Source organism: Ambystoma mexicanum, chromosome 1q (assembly GCF_040938575.1).
Source record: "Ambystoma mexicanum isolate Mex_15411 chromosome 1q, UKY_AmexF1_1, whole genome shotgun sequence".
In the NCBI taxonomy this organism is placed as follows: Eukaryota; Metazoa; Chordata; class Amphibia; order Caudata; family Ambystomatidae; genus Ambystoma; species Ambystoma mexicanum.
Genome location: NC_090922.1, coordinates 489,324,415 through 489,348,292, shown reverse-complemented (window position 1 = coordinate 489,348,292; position 23,878 = coordinate 489,324,415). Strand labels below are relative to the sequence as shown.

Sequence of the window (23,878 nt, the reverse complement as noted above, 5' to 3'; positions counted from 1 at the left end):
AAAGTAATGGTTAGCTGGAAAAACTCGAGCTTTTACATGAAATGAAAGAAGGAGTTAAAAGGAAACTATGGGAAAGTGACTGGATTGTAACTTGTGATGAAGTGAATCAATATAAAATGCTCCAGAACCTGTTTACTGAAACTAGAGCTCTGGGAAACATACTCCCATATGTTAGAAAATTCTCTGAGGCCCTTAGTACAGGACACAATTTATGAGGATGATATTAAATCTGTACAAAACAAAGGAGGTCTTGTACATGAGAAATAGGAATGAGGCGAGAAGTACGATGTGCCAATTGTGTACCAAAAACAGGATCACTGGAAAATATATATCACATTTTCATGGCTTTTACAGCATTAAGAGAGAAAAGGACAATCATTTTCTGCTGATTCCTGGAGGACTCTCAAACCCTTTCAGCAGAGGAATGGTGGAAGCAACTGTTGATGGGTGAAAACACCTCTTTGGTGATCGCAACAATCAGATTTCTAAAAGAATGTTGTGGGAATGATGATTAGATGGACTTGAAGTGAATTTTGGTGACTACAGTTTCAAAGGCCTCAAAAGATCTGGAAGGCCAGGAGTGAAATACTTTGACAAAATACTTTGATCAAGGGTTTCATAAACTAAAATGCTATAAACAAATGTTTTTAAAAAAAAGAATGTTGGTTTACCACAATGTTCCCAGAAAGGAGAGTCAGATAGCAGCTTAAGATATGAAGACCTTTGTCATGCCCCACAAACACAAGACCGGCTAAGGGTGCTCACCCCTGCCATTTGATGAGATGTTCATGAGGTCAGTATGCGTAATGGAGCCAATGTTTTGAGGGCACTGTGCATTGACCGATACTTTATGAACTTACTGGAAGAATCTCCGCTCCCTACATGACATTCCTTTCCTCTGACATTCGCTCATCTGTCCACTCAGTGACTGAGCCAGAGTTTCATTGATCTCTCTGATGTTGGGAGGTACTTCGTCTCCTTTTTTTGCTGTACACCCTCTCTCCACCATGTTCCTCATCGGTCCGCCGCCTCCACCCAGCTCTCTTCTTGGGATCTCATTAACCCTCCTCACCAGCCGTGGTCTGTAGAAAATTAGGCAACTGCAGCAGGAACCTTTACCCTCAGCTCACAAACCCTTTCAAATTGATGATTTCCTGGAAGTATTCCCCCTGCTCAGACACTTGCTTGCCTTAATAAATATAAAGCATATTAACTGCGCATGTCACAATTAATCAGACTGTGACATCTTTTATTACCCGTTCATATTCGATATAAAGCAAAAGATTGCCAGGATACTGATGAACTCAGAATATAGCTGTATAATGGTGCGTGTTTCCCCCACCTGATAGTGTAATGGTTCTAAAAGTGTCTGAATGTTATGCACTGCAAGTGTCAGGATAATAAGAGAAAAGAATGGCCAGTCTCTCAAAAAATTCATGGTTCTCCCTCTTGAGCCAAAGATTTCCTCTAAATAATTGTCAGCCTCACCAAAGTTCCAGAAAACCGTTCAAAATAAACCAGAACACATGATATCTTCTCTCTTCTTCCCAGTCTGCTTTCTGAGGGCCTGAGTCTCTTCCCATATGTAGGCCTTTTAACCTTCATTGCCTCTATTAAAAGGGCCTGTTGTTGAACTCCCAACTTCCTGTCATCCTCTTTCCACTTCTAACAACACGCTGTTCTCTTTGACCACCTTGTCTTTTCTTCTTCCAGACAGATTCCTCATCTCTAGCCTCTCTTCTGCTGAGTCCCTTATCCCTTCCACTGTAGTATCTACCCCAGCCTCCTGTTTATCCCCTTAAGCACTAAGGGTGACAATGTCACTCTTCTGGTCAACAATGTCACTCTTCTGCATCTCAAAGCTGTTACCTTCCCTCTCTTCACAACAACCATGCTCTGTCTCTCATAATATTTTATTCCTCTGGTGTTCCCATCCTCTCTTCCTCTTTCCATCTGAATCCACTCATCTCTCTCTTACAGGAAGTGTCTGTCTGTGTGTGTTGCTGCACTAATCAAACTTCTCTCTCTATCATTGACTGTAATGCCTCCTCACTTTACAAATCAGCGCCTGCTTACCAAACCACATCTATTCCTCCCTGTCAATAAATATCCCCACATTTCTGTATGGGTTCTGACTGCATGCTTTCCTTCTAGTCACAATCAGTTTCTCAATGACTTTCTCCTTATATCCCCTGCCACAAGTGTCCTTCTTTTCCCACTTCAACAAACTTCTTCCCAAACAGGCCTATTTCTCTTCTCAAAACACCATCCCCATTCTCAAACTTCAATACACTTTACTTTAAAGGGTTCCAACTTTACCAACACTTCTCTCAAGTAGCCACACACCAGTACCTGTTGTAGAGGTTTTCTCTTTGGTCTTCTATTCTTACCAAGTCTTCATGCTTGAGGTCTCCCAGGATCTTCAGTATTCTTGCTGGCAGCTCTCCTACAGACTGACAATACTTGCTTGGGTTGGCTGCTTTCTACAGGCCAGTTAATCATCTCCTTGGCTGTTGTATGGCTGCAATGGCTGCAACTGGGATTCAGGAGCTTGTCTGTTCCCGAGTTGAGACACGTACCATGTGTTGTGTCAGTGAGCCATCCCAAGGTAATAGAGAAGCTGGCAGACATTTTGGTTTCTTCTTTGGCTTCCAGATTGATAGGAGCTGTTGTCTGTCTGCCTGCCCTACTTGTGAGCCGTTTATAATATGGTCATATTTTTGGTTATTTATAAGTTTTCTCATGAATTCACTGACTTTTTGCATGGGTCCACAGACCAGAGAAAATCTGGAATCTCATAATTCAGATTTACATACCCTACAAACATGTACAAATGTGTGTTTTTGGGGTTCAGCAGTTTGGGCTGCCCCTCCCCCTTATTGTTCCTTGGGCAACCAGAGGCATAGACAGGGTAGGGCTTGAGTGGGCAAGGCCCACCGAAAATCTATAAATGCCCACTCAGCAGTGCTGTGTGGGCATTTACAGATGTTATTATCATTGTGGTGGGCCCAACTACATTAGCTTAAGGGCCCACTTTTTAGACAATCCTGGCTACACCTCTATCAGTGCAGCACAATGTGGTGTTCCCAGGTTTTACAGACTGGTAACTTGCAACACCAGGCAGACCTGGGAGTTTGGGGCACAGTATGCACTTCCTCGAGGAGCTTGGGAGCACCCCTCTTTTTGCGTTGTTTCACTGATGCACAGACTTTAATCATAATTAAAATCCTGCACTGGCCTAGTGATAACGGCCACATGCTTATGAGATTGTCCAAATCTGCTCAGCTTCCTTTCAACGTGCTGATGTCTGTATATGACTTATAATGTTTGTTTCATTTCTTGGGCCTCGACTGTTGCAGCTGACTGTTGATTTACAAACTCAACACACAGCACACTGCGCACAGGTTTGTTGTGGAACCAGGCCAATGTTTCTGAGCCTGGCAGGATAACGTAACACTGCCTGGTACCAAACCACTAAGCCATAGAGAGAGAGAGAGAGAGAGAGAGAGAGAGAGGGTGTATGAGACATTCAATTGAGGCAGAAGAGAGACAAGCCATCTACATCCCCACTCAGCAAACATCAACTACTGAAAGTAACACATCCCATATTTCAAAACCCTACAAAGCACTGCCTGTGCAGAGCATTCCTTATACTTGGTAAGTGTTCAGGAGGAAATGATGGACAAAATCAAATGCTTTGGGTATTCCCATGAGAACATGTTCTTCTCTACATTAGAGTTTTCATTGTTTTTACTCCACATATGTTTCACCCAGGGGCTCCCTACTCCCATCGCTTGTAAACTGCTCATACCCCCAATCCCCAATATGGGGAGATTTCATGAAGAGAGATGGTTGGAAAAATCAAATACTGCAATAGTTAGACGGTTACCACTCAATTAGATTGTTCCGGGGATGTGTATGGCAAGTAATGCCGATGGGTCCAGGGAAGAAGGATCATGGAAGGGGTGGACAAATCGCCGAGCAATGGGAACATCACAGAGGTCAAAGGGGATGAAGAGAGGTGTCCCACTGATGGGACATGGAATGATACAAGGAGGTATATAAGGAAATTGAGTGTGCACCTTCTCTTTTGAAGATATCTCTCCAGAGAGGGGACAAAGCCTGAATAGGCATGAATACAGAACTCCTCATCTCAAGGGCAGAATTTGCTGTACTAGGCCAGGTACTGCATAGGCCTATCACCCAATGTCACTCACAGAGTTCATACCCTTGGTTAAAGTCCAAACAATATATTATAATGTACACACACCAATATCAATGCAAGGCCTCCAGAAAGAGACCAAGAAGCAAAGCACTGGTCAATCTCTGATTTGAACCTTTTAAAGGGCGGGGTGTTGAATTTGATATTCCCATATATTTCTCATAAGTGCCCCAAATCTTCAGTAAGGGTGGTGTTGATATGGATATCAATACCTATCACAATTCGTAAACCATATTTTCCTCGGAACATGTTTGAATATATTAAGTCTCATACAGAGGAGGATTGTAGTAAAATCTTTTGTTCCTTTCCAGACTTATTGGACCTATTCACTATTTGAGGTGAACGATTTTGTATACTTACTCTAAAACACTGAGCTCATCGTTCACTGCAGGCAAAATGATCTATGGGTGTCATTATGACTGTAAAAAATGCTTGAAAAAATGACAATAATACCGGCCATGACATTTGTTCCGGACAGGGGAAACATAGGTTTGCTGGTGGGGACAGTGATGTACTGGCAGGCATGACCTGCCGGTAGTTCAGGCCCGTACTGGCAAATAAAGGCCAGAATCACCGGTACTACCAGTGCCAGAGATAAGCAAACAGTGCCAGTTCAAGCAAACTTACCTGCTGCCAGAAGGAAGCATTAACACTATTGTTCTGAAAATCGTTCTGCTTTTTATTAACCTGAGTAAATTAACCTTTGGAACTTTTTTGTTTGGGCTATTAGGTGGCGCTGAAAGTGCTACCTTTAAAGCCAAAACTATTGTCATTAACATAAGAGCTTTAAATATGGGCTTTGAATGAGGGTATGCACTGCTTTTTCAATGGAGATGACATTTGAGGAGGGATATACAGTTGTAATCCCTCCCATTCCCTGACCCCAGCCAAAGGAATCCCTATTGCTAATCCCACCCATTGCTTCCCATCTAGGAACTCTTCAAGTTTTTGTGAGCTCTTCCATGGAGGCAGCCATCTTGGATGACTGACTAAGGAAGCTCTCTGGAAAGAAGCCAATACTAGCAGCCATCTTTGAATGGGAAAGATACTATGCAGCGTCCAAAAAAAAGGATACATTGATTCATGTGAGCATAATCTTTTTTTAAATAGCTAAAGTAATTTTAATTTTTAGTTTACATTCAATGGCAACTAGTGTTTATCATACAAAGATATGCAGGCAATACCACTGCACCCTATTTTTTTTTCAAAATTTGTTTTATTTGCACTGCATTGAAATGTAAGGGAAATGTCTGTTTTATGTGCACTGCGTTGAACTGTGATACAAATATTCTCTTCTATGTGAATGAAACTGGTAGTATCTGTACCCGTGGCCGAGGGACACATGAAAAAATCATGAGCGCCCATTTCTTCATCACGTGACATGTTTTCTCTTTGAATTGAGCTATAGACCTGAGTGTTTCCCCCATCCTAACGCCCATATTGAATTGAGAACGTTTTCACGTAATCAAGAAGAGTGATTTAGGAACGTTAAACGTTTTTGGAAGACAGTTTTTATGAATGTAAAATGCATTTTAAAATGAATGTATTGTTTAATATCCTTCACAGAATTTACAATTACCACATTTTCACACATTTTAGTGCAGTATCGAAAACATAGTAATTACATTTCTAATGTACAGATTAAGTGAAATTTGTCGTGTGTCACAGTGTTACTTTACTGAAAATACAAATCAAAGACGAAAATATCCATCAGTCCAAGGACAGTCTCCTGGGCGTAATTGCAATGTAGTCCTATGTCTCTGTCAATGAATGCAGCTCTCCCCGCTCTGTCGTATTTTCCTGCAGAAGCTGCTTGGGGCAGAGTATCGTTCAGATGGAAGGCTGCAGACCCAGAATAGGGGTCGAGAGTGGGCGTCATGGGGAAAGCGAGGCTTGGCAGTGCAGCACACCCCAGTCTGGCTAACAGAGGTTGCACAGGAGTCGCAGTGGTCATTGCAGGTGAGCACTAGCCACAGTTCATTATTATTATCGTAATAGCGGAGCGGGTTGTTGTGTGTCTGAGGAAAACAGGGATGACAATATGAAGGGCGTACAATTTCGGGAGAGACTCATTCTATACCTACTGGGCAGGTCCCTCTTTACTAGGGCGAACGTGGCACCACGATTTCCTGTTGCTGCTTTTGTGTAATTGTACAAAGTATAAACAGTACCTTTTTATTAGTTCTGGGGACAGCTTCTGACAACAGTGCTACACATAACCTGCGTGATGACACCCCACCCCCTTGAGTCAGATTCCCCATCTACCCCTTGAGTGAGACCACCCCCATCCTCCTCTCCTTTCAGTGAGATACTCCCACCGACCCTCCATTTCAGTGAGATTCCCACTGGTCTTCTCCATCTGTGCTATGAGTAAGACCCTGTTTTACTAACCTGTGAGTGAGATGCTTCCCTACATGTGATTTGTTGAAGCTGACCTCCCAACAGTACTATTAAGACCCTTTCTGCACTCCGTCAGTGATTGTGTAATTTCACCGCCCTCCTTAACTGCTAACTGTTATAGTGGTGTTCCACTACTACTTTGATCGTGGGGTCCCACACCTCCTGTAATTGAGCCATCTTTCAGTGTCTTAAGAGATCCTTAGCACAGATTTACATCCAGTATCACATTTTTAGTTGGTGCTATTAGGTGGCGCTGAAAGCGATACCTTTAAGCTGGAACTGTTTTAATTGAAATAAGAGCTTTAACATAGAAGCATCAAATAAGGCATTTGAATGTGTCCTCAGGGAGCATGATATGCCCAGTCAGGGCAGTGTCAGGATACCTCAGACTGAGACCGCCTTCAGTAAAGGAGGCTCTGCTGCTCATTCACCGTGATGGTTCAGCTCTAAGTCGCTTCCAGTTTAAGAGAGTGATGGAACTGTCATTGGTGGGAATTGGGGAGACGGAAGGGGTTTTTGGGACACACTCATTCCGAATGGGGCTGCCACGTCCGCAGCAGCTGTTGGCATGGGGGAAGTGGCGATCAAGCAGATTGGGAGGTGGAAATCTGGTTGTTTTAAGAGGTATATCAGGCCCGATAAAATGTAAGGTTAAGTGTTTCCCTTCTTTTTCACCAGCGCCTGCTCGATGAAGGAAGAGATCGGTATGGGTGGTAGGACACTCTTTTGTGTCGAGAGCAGGGGCAAGCTGGACAGAGGAACAAGAAAAGCTGACGGCGGGCGAGTTCAGGATAGGTTGGCACGGTTTTCCGGGGATGAAATGGGCACAATTACAAAAGCAAGTGCATAGGTTGTTGAGCACGGAGCAAAAGCCAGACATACTGGTTATTCACTTAGGGGGTAACGTCCTCACAAGCCTGGGGAGGGGGGCTCTGATGCGGGAAATGATGTTCTCATTACAGGAACTAGCAGGACAACTGGGGGAAACGGAAATTGTTTGATCTGAAATCATCCCAAGGCCAGAATGGAGAGGTGCAGATTAACACGCAGCCATGGAGAAATCCAGGAGGAAGCTCAACTGCGCAATGGCAAAGTTCTGCAGGGGCAGGGGCTTTGGGCAGATCAGGCATGGGCTGATTAATCTGAAATCCCCAGAGTATTTTCACAAGGATGGGGTGCACTTGACACCGTTGGGCATGGAGCTATTCTTTTGGAATATCTGCACAAAATTCTTGGAAATGTAGGAGGAAGGGGGGAGCCACGGTGGACGGTAACTCCGGTAGACTCCGGATGAGCCAGAGGAAAGCAAGAAGGGTCTCCGCTCTTCTCAGACCCAGCACCCCTTGGGAGCCTAAGCGGCAGGGGCGTCTGGGAGGAACAACTAGTGCTCAGCTTCCCCCCAAGGAAACGGCACTCTCCACGCCTAGGAGCACCTGCAGGGGCAGGAGAGGCTCGGACGCAAAGGTTGGGAGAGTTGGGCCTATTCTGGACGCTTGGGGAAGGAAAGGGGGAAGCAAGTTATTTTGGACATGGAGCAGTCGCCGCATCTCATGAGTAATGGTTTCCACAAATGTGTGCTGTGTGGTTTTTGTTTGCTGTTATTGTGGAATAAATCTGCGGCTCTTTATGCCAAAAAATAAACAGGTCTCATTCTACACTTTTTGGGGGTAAAAGGGAATGAGCTATGTAGGGAAAACACCTTGGAGATTCCTGCAACCTATGTGCCTGGAGCTGCGGGAGAGAAAGTTAAGAATAGCGCCAGTCTGCAAATAAGTCAAGTCTGCTTTTAACAAAAGGGAGTGCATGAGGAAAAGGAAGACGAGGTCCTGCCTAGGGGAGGAAGCGTGAGGCATCCGTAGCTGCTGTAATTAACTGAACAACTCCTGCCTGGGGGGTGGGGGTGTGCAGGAAAGTGCCTCCTGTAAGCTCCATAGGAGGAGCTAAGGAAACAGCATAACCAGTGGACCCATATGCAGGCAGAGTGGTAGCATAACCTGGGTGTGACAAGCCCCATACTTTTTCCCCCCTGGTAGTATGCAAAAGCATTGGGTGAGTGTTGGCAATAAAAGGCTGTGAGATTTTTAGCCTGATTCATGGAATTATTTGCGTGAAAAACGCAGATTTGTGCGCCTTTCTGCTTGAAAATCCCCATACTTCAAACAGGGATTTTCGGGCAGAAAGGCGTGCAAATCTGCGTTTTTCACGCAAATAATTCCATGAATCAGGCTGTTTATTGCACATTTATTGCCATAACAAAACATCATGATTACAGTAACCATAATATGCTGTACTTTTGGGCATCGGTCCCGAGGTTACCCCCTCTGGCCCGTGCCGCAATTCTTGTCCCACGACTGTGTGGTCACTGTACAGAGACCTGTCTTCTTTCTCTTTCTTCTCGTCCTTTTTCTTAGGGTGGGCGGGTTCTGGGAAAAAGAGACTGAGTGCACAGAGTACTCTTTTGTTTGGGTCCCCATGCAGGGACCACAAGCTGATTCTGGCTTTCGCTGCAAAAGCAGCTCCTTATATTAGACCCAGGGCTGCCCCTGGGTCTTTGTTGTGCCTGTGTGGGAGGCTGGATGCCACCCCCCGGCCGGCTGCTGCCAATGGGAATAATGCACCATGTGGTGCCTGAGCCTAATGTTTCCTGCCCCCCTTCCTGGCAGTGGTGCTTAGCACCCCTTGAGGAGGAAGGGCGAGGTGTAGTTTAACACCTCGCCCTTCCTTCTCTTCCCGCCCGTTGGAGACTGTGTGTCGCTTTGTAGTGTCCTGGAGGAGAGGGAGGAGCACTGCCCACCCCTTTCGTTGGGCTATTTGCTCTTCCCTCTCCCCTGCATGGCTGCCATGGGGCACAGGTTACCCGGCCTCACCTGGTGCCTGCGGCATTGCCCAGCACCTGCGTGTGCTCCGTGTTTGGAGCTCCAATGGAGGAAATGTTGCCCAGACACCCTGCCACCAGTGCTTTGTCAACAACTCCTGCCTGGGGGAGTGTGGCCCTGCAAACAGTGTCTCGCTACCTGCCCTGACACCCTGCCACCTGTGTCTCGCGACCTGCCCTGACACCCTGCCAGCAGTGTCTCGCTACCTGCCCTGTCACCCTGCGACCTGTGTCTCGCTACCTGGCCCGACACCCTATCAGCAGTGTCTCACTACCTGCCCCGACACCCTGCCACCAGTGTCACTCTGCCTGTCCCACCATCAAGAGGGTTTGAACAGAATGCCTGTCTTCATGTGCCCGACCCGCGGCAAGAGGGTTACCCCCTACAATCTGCCAACCCAGGTTCAAAGGGTAAACCCTTTACATCAAGCCACAGCCAAGAGTTGCTCCCTTTACTCGTGCGCAGTTCAACAAAGAGGAGAGTGAGGACAATCCGGGACCCTGAACTGGCTGGTTCATCGAGCCCTGCAGCCGATGTTGGCTCCCGGATGTCCACGGGTGTGGCTTTACCAGCATATTTAAATGTACTCTCAACTATACTCAGTGGAACGTCCTCCCTCCCTCACTAAGAGCCGAAAAGTCTCATTTGGCGTTCAGTAAAACTCTAAAAGCCTGGCTCTTTGCCTAAGCCTTGCCATGACAGACTATTGACCCGTGAAGGTACAAGAACTTCCACCGGTCCTCTGCGTTTTTCCTTACTGTAAAGTGTTTTATCTCTTTAAGTATATGTACCAAGTAACTGGCTCGCAACAGCGGCCTGATGCCCACGGGTTTAGGCACTTTACAAATGCAAATAAATAAAAATAAAATAAATACTGGACTGACAAAAGTGTAAATATGTACTTTTGAGGAGGCTGTGAGCCTGCATGTCATTTATGTGCTTAACGTGGTCCCAGTTATTAAGTGTGTATGAAGCTGTGATCCTGAAGCTTGTTGGCATGCTCAATATGGTTCCAGTAACTGGCAATGGTGTTGTCGGTTGGCTGGAATTTCCCTTCTCTCCCACTGCATATAGTTTTCCTTATAATGTGTTAGAACTGCCAGCATGCCACCAGCAGTCCACCAACTACGACCATCACCAGCAAGATATGTAAAGAGTGGTTGTGCATGTTTTAATGTTTGTAATTGACTGAGTCCCAAATTATGTGGTTATCATTTTACCCCATGGTTCCCAGGTGGACCGCATAATGCTGTTTGTGACTGTTGATTTTGTTTGATATCCATTGATGTTGTATTTGATGTTTTTGTCATGCTGTGTGACGACTGCCCAGTTACGAGCACAGGAACCCCTGGCAACGGTTGTCAGCTGTGTGACCACAGCAAATGTGTCCGTCTGGTGAACCCAGCACCCATCTGGCAGGCCTGTGCGCCCGGGAGCCAGTCCGCAACAACAGTAACAGGACGGCCTGTACGCCCAAGGAACACCCTGCCGCCCCCCACCCCCGCGCCTATAACACTAGTGAGCCATGTTCCTTCTGGAATGATAAACAAGTGTGATTAAAACACCTATGCCATTCATTTTACACTGTTGGGAGTTGTGTTTCTATAGAAGTTTTAGAATGATGGATCTATTGTCATGCACAGAACTAACACCTAGCTGCTGTTCACACTGTGCTGTTAAACCCTGTTTAGTACAATGGCAAATTTTGCCACCGCCATTCTCACATTAAAGATTAACAAATGACACAGGGAGGGTTGGACTGGGGCATGAAATGTTCTCGGGGACCATTGAAAATGTGGCCCACAGTAGCAAATGACAATGTATTCCTTTTGTGACAGGCTGTTTGAGTATTACCCAAGGGGGAGTGTTTTGATAAAATGTGATGCAAATTGTGCAAATTAAAGAATATTTATTCAGCAAAATGGTCAAATGTACTAGCCGCATAGTGAAGTAACTCATCAAACTGGCCCACATTGGCCAAAAAAGTGATCGACTTTGATCAAAAAAACTGGCCCACTCTGGCATTTTCTGTTTTTGGTTTGGGCATTGCCCTATAGGCCAGTCCGAGCCTGGCGAAGAAACTGAAAAGCCAGGACCACATGGATGGCTCACACCCAGCACAAGGCCACTTATGAGCCCTGAAAAGTCCTTACTCACAGCAGGGTCCCCCGAGTACTGCCATGGGAGACTGCTACATTCATCCTTCAACTGCAAAATGAGAACTCTCAAATATGACCAGTTCATCCAATGGACCCGAAGCTATTTTTTCTTTCCAAGATGGTTTTTAAGGTTTTTTTTCATGATAATGCAGGACTACAACGACTATAAAGCAAAGAAAACAGGATTTTAACAGTGATGTATGCGCCAAGCAGTACCAGCATCTACAGCATGCCTTGCACTGCTAATACCCTGATACCTGCCTCTATTGCCACTTCAAACCCTTAGTCTACCACTCGCCCTGTGCCTCCAAGCCCATTAGAGCTGCAAACCCTCCATGCAACCCTCACACATGAGGGTCAGAACCCTCATCGGATCCGTGCCCTTAAAACCATGACATAGAGCCCTGAATGCACCAAGCGCCTGCTCAACCTCAGTGGAGAGACATTTCTGAAGCTGTAGCGATCATCCCCTCCGTGCCAGAGTCCTTGCTATAGAGCCTGTCTCAGCGCATTGGGAGGCAAGGAATTTCTTTCCTGCAAGATGAGAGGGGCAAATCACTTAGGTTCATGTTTGAGTCCTTAAAAAGTTATAACCACAGAAAGGGCACTAAACAGTAAACATAGTGGAATCCTGAAACATCAACATTCCTTTTTGAAGTTTGCGGTATACATGACACAACAAGGATAACTTCTTGGTGTTATAAACTATAATTCATTTAAGATCAAATTCCTTTTCCGTACTGACCAAGACCAGTACTCGTTGAAAAATACAAAGGAAAAATTTAGTCTCAAAATCCGTAAAATAAAGAAAGTAAAACTGTTTTTTAACAGGATAGCAGAGTGGTAATTAGTGAAGCATTTTCTATTTCTAGGTGGCCACTGGTTTTTGAAATGTTGCTAGTGATTCATGTCTTGGACAATGTACACAGAGTTTTACTGATTACAAATATTTACAAAAAAACCTGTGCTGCACCACTTGCTAGAGTGCATGGAAATAGAGGATAGACCAAACCAACTCCACAAGGCCAAGAACATCATGACCAGGCAAAGGAGCACAGTTCCTCTAATCGGGGTTGTTATACCAGACAAACCATGAAGGCTGTCATTATATCATTACTTTGCCATTCAATGGTGCAAAAAGCCAAAAAGACAATCAAAAGTAAAAAGTGAACGTGAATTCCCTTAAAATGGAAAGCAGACCACTAGGCTGATCAAGAAGACTTAAGAAGGAGTGACTTTCATTTGAGACAAGCATAGGAAACCGTGCCATTGTTTGAGTGTTTCCCCTCGCTGTAAAAAGTTTATCTCCTCAATAAAAGTAGAATATTGAAAGTGTAATTAATTCTCTAGTGTGCATAATAGATGCTCCCCATGAGTCAGCAAGGATTACATTCCACGGACTCTCTCGTTCATGACTTGTTAAAGGTCCTCCACCAGAGGAGAGTGTGCAGTTCTGTAACACGGAGTAGTAGCACAGCAGGGTAGGACCAAAAAGGAATGTTCGCCATTGTGCGGGAATAAGAGAGGGGCCCCAGAGGAAGGACAAATGCAGGAGGTCGAAGAGAGGTGAGGGTGACGTCATCAGGCCAGGTGACATATCATTTGCACTTGCAACTTCATGGAGAGATCATTTGGCATTGGGCAAATGTCCAACACTTTTTGAGAATCTAAACTTACCAAGGATCATCTGACTCAATGTAGAGACGCATGCATCATCCTTTGAAGAACAGTTGTGTGAAGAACCTGTGCAGTCTACACCAGTACTGTCAACACACTGCACACAATAGAGTGCAGTTCCTGGAAAAATATGGAAAGAGCTGCTGTTAGTTTCTGTTCCCTGTTCATGGTTAAGTCATCTTCTTTCTTTCTGTCACATTTGCTGATTTAATAACAAAGGCACCACAGGAGGTCATAGAGGGCAATCATGTCCATGTATGCTGGACTTGTAGGCTAGGTATGAGGTTTAAATCATGGCTTTGTGCAGTGAAAGAGGGGAACGTTTGATTTCTGGTTTGTGCTTTCCCAAGAGGACCCCTGTTCCGTAGGATTGAGGTTGAGAATGCCTACTATACCTCAATGCAAAATAGGTATAAAGTCACATATACCAACATTAAAATAGGGCTGTCAGTCTAAAAGCCATATACATCTTATGTGGAACAAATAATATTAGCTCATGATTTACAATCTTCTTATCTGAAAATCCCAAAACATACATCGGTGTTCCACTTTTTATATAACATGGATGTTTTTTTTATATATGTTATACTAGTATATATGTTAGTGTTTAAAATGGGAATCCCAACATGGTTCTGTACCTATGATCACAGTGCAGGGCAGTCTTCAGGGCTAACACTACTGTTCCCAACACAAGTGCTCATACTTGTGTGATAACTCCTATATTGCAAAAGGAGCCCTGCCCCTAACATTGCATCAATAGAGCATAAAAAGGGAAACCACAAAATGATTAAATACTTTGAATGCTAATTTTTATCAATTCTTGCCACTTCGATCAATATTATAGCCCAATCACTCAATGCTGCTCATTGAAAACCTTCCCGGTCAATGAGCTGCAAGCAAACTTTGCAAACTTCCCCACCACCGAGAATGCCTCGGGCCACCTGGAATTATTCAGCAACTCTGGTATGAAACTGGTGGACACTCATGCCCCCACTAAAATCTTGCCAGCAAAGACCAAAGGATCCGCCCCATGGTACACCCCCGAACTAGTATCCACCAAATGCTCAGTCAGAGCCCTAGAGAAATGGTGGTGCAAAAACCATAACTCGGGAGATCTCACAGACCTCAAATCTCTCTGCGCAAGCCATAGGATTTAATTACTGAGGTCAAAGCTGCTTACTACTATGCCACCATTACAGTAGCCTCCAACAGGAGCAAAGCCCTCTTAAGTAGTAAAGCATTGTACCAACCCATCACCCGACCCTGAGCTGCCAGCAGCTCAGGAAAATTGTGATGGAATCTACACATTGTTTATTGAAAAAGTAGACAAACTCCAAGAGACCTCTCACAGCATTAGCATCCCCTGCACCCCAGCACACACACTGCCCCTCTGTACTGAATTCTCTTCTCTCTTCCCCCGGGATGTCCTAAAAATGCTATTCTCCCTCAAACCTTCTTACTCTGATGATATAATTCCGGCCTCCATCATTAAACAATTTACAGGCCCAGCGCTCAATGCACTCCTCAGCATCATCAATGCCACCCTCACCGAAGGATCATTCCCGGACACCCTCAAAACTGGTCTCATATGGCTTCTTTTGAAAAAACAAACCCTAGATCCAGAGCACCTAGCCAACTACTGGCTCATTACGAACCTCCCATTTATTGGCAAAATCTTGGATAAAGTAGTTGCTACACAATTACTCACCAGAATTGGACAAATCCTCCCCCTAAACGACTATCAGTCAGGGTTCCACGCCAAGTGGAGCATCAAGACAGCCACAATCTGGTGGCAGAATAGATACAGTTGTCTCATACCTCCTCATCCTCCTTTTCCTCACAGCTGTATTCAACACAGTCATTCTTCGTTCCCAACTTGCTGACAGGATGGGATTCTCTGGCAATGTCCTGAATTGGTTTATCTCCTAACTCTCAGGTGGTCACCAGTATGTTCAAATTAACTTGTTGCATTCTAACGCCTCCAGGTCTCCTGTGGAGGCCCCCAAGGCTCCACCCTCTCACCAAATATTTTGAATATAGCCATTCACCAATAAACAGACAATACTCAGTTGTACATGAAAGTAAATAGGGCGTAGGACATCATTCATCTCTGCGATTACCTAGCCATTATCCAGTCACGGATGTCAACTGCCTACCTCAAACTAAACCCATCCACGACTCAATTCATCCTCATCGGTCCACCCGCTAAAAACACTTGTCCAACAATGGCTCAATGATATGCACCTAGAAGGATTTGATACAAAATTCTTAGACTCAGCAAAATCTGCATGCTTCCCCATTGACAGCAGCCTGTCCTTCCAGAAACACGTAGCCAAGAAGGCCCAAATAGCCTGGCTTACAATCTCTACTTTGAAAAATCAAACCCTTCAACCTCCCACAGGCTCACCGAACCATAATGCAAGCCCTTGTGATCTTGCACATCGATGGGGGAAATGCTCTCCTTACAGAGCTCCCAGCTGCTCACTTGGCTCCCCTAAAGGCAGTCCACCACGCTGCAGCATGCTACAGGAGCAGGGAAATTTGACTGAACTATCCCCATCTTACACAAACTACATTGGCTTCCACTCCAAGCCAGGATACTATTCAAGACTGCATGGATCATCCACAAAGCAGTCACGAGTAGCACACCAGCGTACCTGGCAGCTTAGCTCCACATATCTGGTGGCACACGCTGCTAGCACAACAAATCAATCAACCGGCTTGAGTCACAACTCATCCGCAAAAAGAGGACAAACAAACAATCTTTCTCTTTTCATGAACCGCCCAATGGAACTCGACCCCACTGTTGCTCGGAATGACACCACATTTCTCCAATTTCACAAATCTCTCAAAACATGGCTCTTTCAACAACACCTGACCAAGGACTAATTCCTATGGATGTACATACCGATGCATCCCGATGCACAACCTCACAATTGTGCGCTACTGTTAAAAGATGGCAGCCCAAATGCGGGCTACTCACGCTCTGTACAGCGCTCTGCTGCTCTTGAGCTACCTCTGTGCTTTACGCAATAAAAAAATAAATATATAGCTTTTCCTTTTTACCACTAATGCTGTGGGAATCTTGAATCTTACTTTCATTGACTACACAGCAGTACAGTACAGCAATTGTTTTCTCTCGTTTCCAATTACAAACCAAACAGCACAGACGAGCGGTCAGGAAACGCCTAAAGATATATCCAAAATGGTCAACTCAATTCTCTCTTTAAAAGTTATAATAAATACAAATCTCATAATGCTGTCACTTCAACTTCATATTAATATTAGGATATGGAAAAGCGTTGGTTTGTATGTTTAAGCTTTTCATAGATCTTGTAGCTCATTTAAATTGCTGTAGGCATTTGCCACTACTGACTGTATTCCTAGTATTTCATTTGAATAGGGGGTTCTACTGCTCCAAATTTCGTCAGGATTCTCACCCTCCACTGCATGCCACTATCGGAGGCCAGCAGCATGCATCAGGGCATGCACACAGGGCCAGGTGAAGATGTGCAGGGCCTGGTTCAAAATTGATGCCTTGTGCCCCCTTTGCTTACTGATGGGGGGGAGGGGGTCCCCCTGCACAGGCAAACACATCAAATCGATGTGGTGTAGTTGAAGATTTTCAAATGCAAAAGGGTAACGGAAAAAAGAAATATGTTTTGGGGGTGCAATGGGTTCAATTGGTGCATTTGTGTATCCCCGATGCACAGGAAGAGGAATGAATCGTTTTGGTATCTCCAATTCACAACATCTAAACTTCGCCGTTACTGATATACAGGTCTCCTGGTTCAAAAGCCATTCTTGCTGTGTGTGGCTCTGTTCACTTGGTGATGCTCTGCAATAACCTTTCCAGTTGGGCACTTTTGGAGGGTGTCTAAGAACCTCCTATTCAGAGGGCCTCTGATTCCAGGACTCTACTGGCGTGAGAGTCGTTGACTCCCAAACCCCCTTAGTGCGGGGGGTGGGGAGGCAGTTACAACATGGACACTCACATAGACTGAGGGAATCTACACTCTTACAGTCTGAGGGGCTTTGACACTTGTCTGCGACGTTGGACCTTAACTCAATGTCCCTCCTGGTCTGAAGGTCTTTGATTGCCACACATTTCACACTGGGGATATGCAATTCTGATAACATTCTACTCTGGGCGGGTTTGATGTTGGGTCAGGTGTATCCTTGCTAACCTGAGGGGGTGGGGGGTCTGAGCCAGAGACACCTTTAATGTAAGAATCTCTGTCTCCAAAGCATTTTTAGTCTGAGTGTTTCTGATGCTGACAGACTCATGGTGTGAAACCATTTTTGTCTGAGGGCGCCCCGTGGAGTGGACTCTGACGCTGAAATCCACCTTGTCTTAGTATTCCAACGCACTCACATCTGGAGTAGGATCTGTGTCTTGGAAACCATTCTAGTCCAATGGGCTTGGGCACAGAGACCCTCCCGATATGAGGCCATCGGACTCGAATTATCTGACAGTCTACGAGGCAGTAACTGTTCAAGAGTGACTCAAAATCCCATAATCTGAGGATCCTAGTCTCCGACACCCTCATGATTGGCTGGAAAAGTCATGTTTTAAGTGACACACACTCAAGATTAGGAAAACCACTCTGAGATTTTTCATCATTAGTAAAAGAGAATTGCTATTGGTTGTTAAACATGGGGGATCCTACAGCTTTGCTTGAAGAGATTACTAGTAATTCCATATCGGGTAAGAGGTCCATCCAGTGCAGTATTTCCTATTCCCTGTCCGACACTTGTAGTTTTGAGTTCTTTTGTAATTAATGTCAGACTACAATGACTAAAATGCAAATCAAAAAATTCAAACCGGGGATAGCGTTCACATCTGAGAGGGGGCAGCTTGAGATCTGTGTGTTTGTTCCTTGTTTCCAGTGCGCCGTTACTAGGAATTCTGGGATGTGGTAGTTGGGTGGAAGACTATAACAGAAAGTGGGGCTGCTCATGTTTTCACATTGAGCCACACTTTCAAATTCATGCATATCCAAATACATGTACTGCCCGACAAAAAACAGCCTTTTGGGAGTGTCTGTCTTTGGCTAAAAAATGAACAAGAGAAGTGACAGTCTTTAGTGTATGGCATTTTCTGAGATTTGGCTTAAAAATAGTAAAGCTAAAAAGTGTGGCTTTACTAGTAAATGTCCGCATGCTCATTGCCTTAACGTGTACCTGGCTTCTGTGGCAGCATCCTAAATAAAGCAATGTGAAAGGATGTGTGGCGTGCAGATTGCCAATGACAATATGTATGGCCCTCTGGATAGCAAAAGGATAGATTGCTCAGAGGAGAACTGAAACCGTAAATGGCCAATTATGAGCTTTCTTTTTCAGAGTCACATGGGGCACAATGGTTTGGGGCCAATTTCAGTTGAAATGGTTGACTATAGCAAAACAAAAGAGGTGATGGCTGGAAAGTTTAGAATTAAACTTAATGTATGGCATCGCTCTTCATGCTTGGCCCCACCCCAAAAGGGGCAATCCAGCCTAAACTGCTTGGTCACATCCTTCCAGTATGAGACCATAAGCATCCCCAGATAGGTTTTGGCCTCATTGAGCATCATCAGTGAGGCGTAGCTTGGGTCTCTAGGCCCAGCAGGCACGGGACCCACATCTTGGCATACCCGTCCCACTTGGGGTGATGACAGCAAAATAAAAGAGGTTATGGCTGGAGGGTTTAGAATTAATCTTAACCTCTTGCATCGCTCTGGATAACCCTTCAGGCCATCGTTCTTCGCCTGCCAAGCTATTCCAAAAAGGGGAAAGACCACATGCAAATCAGGCTTGGTCCCACCCCAAATGGGGCAATTCAGCCCAGACTGCTTGGTCAGATCCCTTCTGCACGAGACCACAAGCATCCCCAGACATGATTGACTCCAGCAGTGCCTTTAGGTGCTAAGCTTTTACCGTCAAACAAGGCCTCCATCTTGCTCCTGCCATTTTAGCAGCACATCGGGTGTCCATGACCAGTAAGGAAATGAGGGTGCACCTTCTCTTTAGTGCAGGGCATTCATGAAACTATGATTTGGTAGGCCGAAGGAAAACTACTGAATGCGAATCGTAGGCCACACAGCCATCTTGGAACCTATCCATTCCAAATCCTTCTACAAGGATTGTATCGCTAACAGAATGAGGCTATTTTTGTTTCTTCAGCACTTCAAGAATAAAAGACGGTTCTGGTCAAGCTTAATCTCAAAATGTAAAGAATAAGAAGGGGTAATAAAAAAGAAACCTTAAGTCTTGTACAAGCTAGTCCTAAAACATCAGGTCCTTTATCATGAAATTGTTTCTTTGTCTGATTATGACCTTTACTACTAAATCACGTGCAGGGGCGAAACCTAAACACCCACCCCATTTTTTATCACTCTTTCCTCTCAGGGTGTCGACCTGAGGGCCACACCTAGAAGTGATTCAGTATGCAATGTGTTGCATGACCAACCACCCAGTGCTTTACATGGGAGAAGGTATCCAGGATTGGGGCCCCAATGCGTCATGAAGCAATATTTAGGGGTGGGGCCTAATGAGTGTCTGGCACAGACTCACAATCCCAAGATTGTTAATCTTTGAAAGAGGTGGGGCCCTTGTAGTTAGTGGCCTAACCGAGACAGTCACCTTTTCATATCTGGAATGTAAGGGAGTGTAATCTATTTCATAGGGCGTGTTAAAATAATTAAGGTGCAGTCAATAAATCGACCAGAATAAAGATATTCAAAGATAAAATCGAAATGATATGAAAATAAGGCAATGCACATTCCAATCCCTCTGTCCTTGAAGGAAATCTAGGGAGGATAGCTCAGCGGCAATGTGCTCGCCTTGGAAACAAGACGACACGAAGCAACACAGGTTCCATCCACGGGTCTGCGCTTAGAAACCTCTGGGTATTAAGCGCATTATAAATATGCAACTAAGACATATTCCTGTAACACGCCTCGATGCCCCCGGGCTGTGTGAGCACTTTAAAAATGCAAATAAAAATAAATAAATACAGGATACATGTGTATTAATTTTATTAAATCCTTCTAATCACATGACCTCAATATAATATGCTTCAAAAATAAAAAGTTGATTTTCTATTGAATATTTTCTCATCCCTTCAGTCTCAATAAGAAAACTTCAACTCCAAATTTCCATTAATAAGGATGTGTTTGTAAGCATGGCTGATAGTGACATCCACTAGCGATGGGAAGTATTGTCACTGATTATTTGTTGATTATCTGTGCTTGGCAAAAAGCTGGGGAAAGCAGTTCACAGGAGTCCAGGCAGGGACCCGGCTCAAGGGCATTTCTCGAAAAACAAGAATTGGCTGAGGCCCAGAAAGCCCCACCCCACTTAAAGCCCTACAAACAGCATAACAATAATGTATAACTGGGATTCTTTGTTGGGTCCTAGGTATGGAACCTTCCTTGCTGAGCTCTTTTCTTTGTTATGATGTCCTTTTATGATGTCCTTTTCCTTAATGCAAGATCACAGGATTTGGTTGTTGAGGTGAAGCCCACACCTCCTCTGTGGTAAGAACTGTGAATATCATGGATACCTCGCTATTGGTTAATTTTATACAATGGATTTTCCACAGCGTTTCTTGTTTAGTGATAATTGATTTTATTCATCAATGTGTTTATTGCGTGGGCTCTTGGCTCCAGTAGTGGTCAGCCGACACGTGTTTCAACCCTTGGGTCTTTTTCAAGGCTATTTGTGATGGAGGAGTGCCCCATGTGGGGTCCTGAAATAGAAACGAATGATCAGTTGTGTCTCATTGACAGCTGGGCTATGCATAGGGCCCTGGTAGTCAGGAATGGCGGCAGCAGTGTGCCCTCGGGGGTGATCCGTGCAAGGATCACCCGCGAGGACTCACTGCCACCTCCGTTCCCGACTACCAGGGCCCTATGCAGAGCCCAGCGGTCAAGGAATAATGTATATTTGCCCTGCGTCTGTGTTCCCGCCATTTGTTTTATCTCCTCTTCACCCACAGAGCTTTGTAGCAGCTGCATCAGGGTATCAGCTCTTTGCAAGAAACGTACATACCATGTAATGGATGTAACCATAACCCCTGCAATGTAATCACTCAATTGCCTCCCAAAGCAAGTTCACGCTCAGTAAATACCCAAAATAAATAACAAATAAAATGATGTACTGAAATTCAGAAAGGAAAGTCAAAGGGCCAAAAACTAGCTTTCCTTCTGAAAAGTATTATACACTATGAACAGTAGAGAATAGTTGACTTATTTTAAGCTCTCACTCTGCCTCTCTCTCTCTCGCGCGCGCGCACACACACACTCTTTGCTGTCCACTTTCACCCCCAGCGGATTTACTCAAATAATGATTGTATCTATGCGCCATGCAATTGTGTTGTACCCCTGTTATTCTGATATTACTTGCAAAGAGCAGAGCGGATACGCGATAGAAAGTTAGAGAGTGCGGGTGACAGGCTGGGTGGAGGAAGAGAGACAGAGATAGGGTGAGAGAGAGTGAGTCTCAACTCCAGTTAAAGCACAGAGAGGATATGGGCTAACGATACGGGCTACACACCACAGCCTACGAGGAAGAGTTGCAGCTCTAATCCACAAGGTCAAAGAACACTGGGACTGTGTTACAGAAGTTGTGTGCCATTGCAAGTACAACCTTGGACAGTATTAGCACTGGGGCAAAATTGTAGTCTTTCAATGCATTTTGCACCAGGGCAATGTTGTCCCTGGCGCTTATACCGTTCTGTAACACTGCTGGGATAAACAGTGGCTGGTGCAAACATGGACTGAAAGAAAACGCTTTTTGCACAACAGCTCTAAGTCGTAATACCACGCAAAATTGCACTTTTAAGATGCACAGTTTCTGTAATGATGCCCCAGATATATAGAGAAAAAGCCCCCAGCTTCATCCAGGAATATAAGGGGCGATCAGGCTATAGAGAAATGGCCTTTCGGCTTCAGAGTAGGGCCGACACAGGACACTGAGAGGGAGGTTATCTGGGCGTCAGTCACGTGAGTAGGGAGGACACAGACCCAGCGAGTAGAGAACGTGCAGACTAGAGGCGAGTGACCCTCATGTTGAGCCAGAGCAGAGGCTAGAGGGGTCCATATTGAAGGAGAACCTCACCTTGAGCCAGGAGGGCAGAGAAGACACACACCGCAAGCAGAGAAGCCCTCATGGTGATGGACCGAACCTTCTCGATCGGCTGCTGGCAGCGCTGTGACGTGCAGTGGTCAGATTTCCGAGTCCCTGGCATGGGCTGGTGGGGCAAGACACGTATAAATACGCAACTGGCTGGGTTTGCTCAGGTTTGGCATGTGAGAGGCAAGTCAAAGCGCAAGACTCTAACCTTGAACATCTAAAGCTCGTTATTCACCTGCCGGTTGGCCTTGGGTAGGGAGTGATGCTGATTAGCCCACTGACTTTATTAGAAAGGCTGGCTTCCAGGTGATATGAAAGAGTCAGACAAAGCAAAAAGGACAAACAGAGGAAATGAAAATCATTAGCGAATAGGTCAACAATGGCCGTGTTTGCTCAAATATGTACGTCCTTATCTTGCTACTGTTACACTCATTTAATTCCCAGGGTTAGCCATTGCATGCCCGCCAGCATAAGGGCATCCACCCACACATCTTACATCCAGAATGTTCTGGCTGGATGCAGACATGACCAAATCCAGCTACGGCTGCAGGCCTTTGAGCAATCCTGGAGAACAGCTCTCTGTTATACCTGTAATGTCCACGTGGTGAATCAAAATATGCTTGAACACCTGACAAAGCTGAACAAATACTTACAGTCCTGAGCTCTTGACTCACTTTATTCCACAAGAATTAGATGAAAGAAAAGCTAATTGTGCACTGCACACATTCCCGGAGGATGGCTCTGGTGACACAGTCACTCATATACGAATCTGCACAAAACCCTGCTCATGCATGCCTGGATCACTCAGGGTAATCCTCATTACATCAAGTTCCTGTACTCATCCCCTTCCCCACTAGTGAGGTATTCCTTACCACCTGAGAGGATATGTAAGACTTGAATCCTCACTCTGTGTGAATGCATGCTCCCCTGAAGGTCCCTTTGCGCGGGGGGGGGGGGAAAGACCAAAAAGGATCCCATAAAGATCAATACGAGGAAGGGGTTGGGGGGCACCAGCATTTTAGGAAAGTAAATTCAGGGTAAAACTAGCGGTCTCTCCACTTCTAGATCATCCTCCCGGCATCCGATAGGCACTCAATCAGCAACTGCGGAAGGAAATTTGACGAAGGATCACCTGAACTCGGGACGCCATATTGTAGTAATCACAGACCTAGAAACGCCACTCGCCTCTACAAAAAAGGAAGTACATGTCTGCCCAAATCATATAGATCAATGTCCCTATTGACAGACATTTCCAAACCTTTTGAGTAAATGTTCATGACAGCTTGATAGGCTGGCTTGAGGAGGGGCATGTTTCATGTGACTCCCAATGAGGTTTTGCACAGGTGTAGGTACAGTGCATCAGGGGATGAATTTGTTATTGGTTACATCCATGTATGTATTTGCCCTAAATATTACATTATGTGAAGCCT

The 23,878-nt window shown here is 45.1% G+C and overlaps 1 protein-coding gene across 1 annotated transcript in view; it reads right to left on the bottom strand.

The window, feature by feature from the left end:
• Positions 1 to 22,652, bottom strand: part of LOC138521603 (phospholipase A2 inhibitor gamma subunit B-like) — a 230,753-nt gene extending 208,101 nt beyond the window's left edge. The window contains exons 1-2 of the mRNA XM_069634551.1: positions 22,434 to 22,652; positions 13,335 to 13,454 (exon numbers count right to left, since the gene is read on the bottom strand). Coding sequence (XP_069490652.1) covers positions 13,335 to 13,454; positions 22,434 to 22,563 — 250 coding nt within the window. The 5' untranslated portion in view covers positions 22,564 to 22,652. The remainder of the gene's footprint in view (positions 1 to 13,334; positions 13,455 to 22,433) is intronic.
• Positions 22,653 to 23,878: the final 1,226 nt, after the last annotated feature.